Source organism: Danio aesculapii, chromosome 1, assembly GCF_903798145.1.
Source record: "Danio aesculapii chromosome 1, fDanAes4.1, whole genome shotgun sequence".
NCBI classification, from domain to species: domain Eukaryota; kingdom Metazoa; phylum Chordata; class Actinopteri; order Cypriniformes; family Danionidae; genus Danio; species Danio aesculapii.
Window position 1 is genome coordinate 32376462 of NC_079435.1, and position 2948 is coordinate 32379409.

General features: G+C 35.5%; 1 protein-coding gene across 1 annotated transcript; it reads left to right on the forward strand.

Moving 5' to 3' along the window:
- Positions 1–232: 232 nt before the first annotated feature.
- Positions 233–2683, forward strand: LOC130220994 (coiled-coil domain-containing protein 106-like). Its single transcript, XM_056453288.1, has 4 exons — positions 233–338; positions 782–928; positions 1067–1282; positions 2370–2683. The coding sequence occupies exons 1-4, from the start codon at positions 233–235 to the stop codon at positions 2681–2683; spliced, it is 783 nt and encodes a 260-aa protein (XP_056309263.1).
- Positions 2684–2948: the final 265 nt, after the last annotated feature.

Sequence of the window (2948 nt, forward strand, 5' to 3'; positions counted from 1 at the left end):
TCAGTGTATTTTTTATAGAACTGCGCTGGTTTATAAGTTTCTTTATCCTGGTTAATCTGCACATTTCAAAGTACGGGCTCTTTTATAGCGATAGCTAGATACAGTGTCTTTTTGGCGCTATGAATTCAAACTTGATACGTCATCAATATGGGACAACGGAAAACTCGTCACGCATTCAGCATTCAAACGTCATCGACATGTGGCGAAAGCAACGGGTTGATGCAGTATGAACATGGAGAACTCCGACAAAAATCGAAAAGGTGTACGGACACGAGCCAAAAGGAATGACAATGTGGAGATGGATACAATAGATAAGACGTGTGGCAGTGACACTAGTGGTAAGTAGGCCCCTTGTTACTCTATTTACTGCCACACGTTATTGCTATGCTAACCATTATTATGCTAACGTACTTGCATATTTTAAATGTTAACTTGCAAATTATGCTGCATTTCAAACACAGTCGGAGCTGGGAATTCCTGTACATGTGTCTCTTTTAGCTCAGATTCAGTGTTTAATGTGCTTTCTAAAATAATTTTTCCAACTATACAGTATGAAAATTTTGATTCCGAGTTGTCTGGAACACAGCATTAACCGTTAGTTAACGTTAAATGTGCACTGAGTTGGGGTGGAGCGGTGCAGCACGCTTTCTGGAACACAACTGGTTGTCAGTAGTTGACTTTTATAACTCTGTAATTTTTATTAGTGAGGTGGTATCAGTTTGTCTGACAAGAACGTTCACATTTCAGTCAATGATGTGTATGCACATTTTCTTTGAATTAGGTGTCTCCATGGCCCCCACTGCACATTTGCCAGATAAAAGGCAATCTCATGAGTTGGAGATGTGTAAACTGAGAGTAGAAATGCAAAAAGAGAAGATTGATGAGCTGACTAAAGAAAGAGACTGTCTAAAGGAGCAACTGGCATCAGGTAAGTCTCACAATGCTCAATATGTATTTGATTAAAGTACAGTTGGGTCATACATTATATAATTTAAACTTTGTGTTTCTAAGTAAAGTTATACTGTGATGTAAGCTGTGAGTATTCTGTACTTATCCATTTTAACAGCTCTGAAAAAAGACAAAGGTTCCAGCCAGGCGATTTCCCTGCCTTCAAATTCCTCTAATGACAGCTCGGTTAAATCTTCCTCTGATGCTTTGTCAGACACCTCCTCGACATCCTCATCAGAGGTGAACAAGAAGCAGAAGAAGGTGAAAAGAAAGGTGAAAGAAAAAAAGAATGTGAAGAAGTCAAAGAAAATGGAAATGAAGTCACGGCAGAGAGGTTAGAATGTTGTTTTTGCTCTTTTCACTTATTGGGTTTTTGGTTTGCTTTGTATGCTCTTCAGTTGTTTCACTCACCTTTGATTGCGTCTATCTTCACACAATTTCAGATTGTGTGTCATAAATTGCATTTGCCATTTAGAAACTTGATGTAATGTCTATATAAATACTACTGTTATTTTTTTAACCAAAATGTTCAGCAACTACAAATAATTGTAAAAATTATATTTTAAGTAAATTAGTCAAAATAACAATGGCCAAATTTTCATATAATTTTATGTATATGAAGCTGCAACATTTTCATATTGCCGTGAAATCTCTTTGCTGTGATTTACTTCTTTTCTTTGGCCAAAAACATGGTCTCACATTATGAATGCTGTGTAAGCATTCATTTATTTTCCTTAGTCTCAATTTCAGAGGTGGCACAGCAGGAAAGAACCGCCATGTTGTAGCATTATCTTAATAAATCGTACATTCTATAGATATAAAAAATAAATTAAAATGAAATAGGTTGTTGTGTGTTTTATGAAATGCTATAATACATTTAAACATGCATTGTTTTTTATTAATATTTACCATATATACACAGACATTACATTAAACATTAGGTCATGAAAATTTACTTGAATGTCCTGGAAAAGTCATGGAAAATCATTTAATTTTAGTAGTAAAAATGTGTATGAACCCTGAATATTATGATTGACTAAATATTGCAGTTGAATCATATTGCACTCATAACCAGTACAGACATCCGTTAAACTCCAGACAAAGTGTACATTAGAAATGTGATCTTAACATGGAATTAGAGGCTAAGCAGCTGCTGATATGCTTACCAAAATCATTGTTATAGTTTATTCTGAATACGTCCTATCCTTCTAAATAAACAGCACGTTTGAAATGTAAACAAATAAATTATTGCCTAAAAGTCTTATATATTAGACTGGTCTGATTGTCTGGGTGTAACAGGTTATCTGTATTGAAGTTTGTACAATGTATCATAGGGTTGATTGAATAATAGTACAAATCAATAACGAGTGTGTGCGAGAGAGAATAGAAATACTAACGCTTTCTGTGTTTTTGAATTACAGCCCAAACACCACAGCAGGTGGTTGCCCGATATAAAAAAATCCTCCGGCACTTCAGTAGAGGAGGGACCATGTCATCTGCTTTCAAGCATGTTGGGGTGGACCGGAACACAATTGTGGCCAATGCTCCAATTGCTGAGCTTTACATCGCTGCGCCTAACAAGTTTAAGGAACTTGTTCAAAACCATATAAGCCGGGATAAACTTAGTGCTTTTGCCACACAATGTGCTGCTGAAATTCATGAAAATCAATCCATTGAAGAGACTGTCAGTGCCTTGAAAAGTTCCAATAAGCTGCTGCCCATACAAAGAAAGTGAATTTAGATTTCACACAGTGAAAAGTGTTAATTAAACAGGTAGTTCACCACCAACAACAAAAAAAAACTGTTAATAAATTAATACTTCAACCACCCATTTGTATTTACTTACTCGCAAATGCTTCCAAACCTGTGCGAGTTTGTTCTTGTTGAACAGAAAAAAAAAAGTTTTTTGAAAAAAAAACTGAAAACTTGTAACCACTGATGTTTGTAGTAATTATTTTTTGTAACATGGACGTCAAGGGTTACAGGTTTTTAGCATTCTT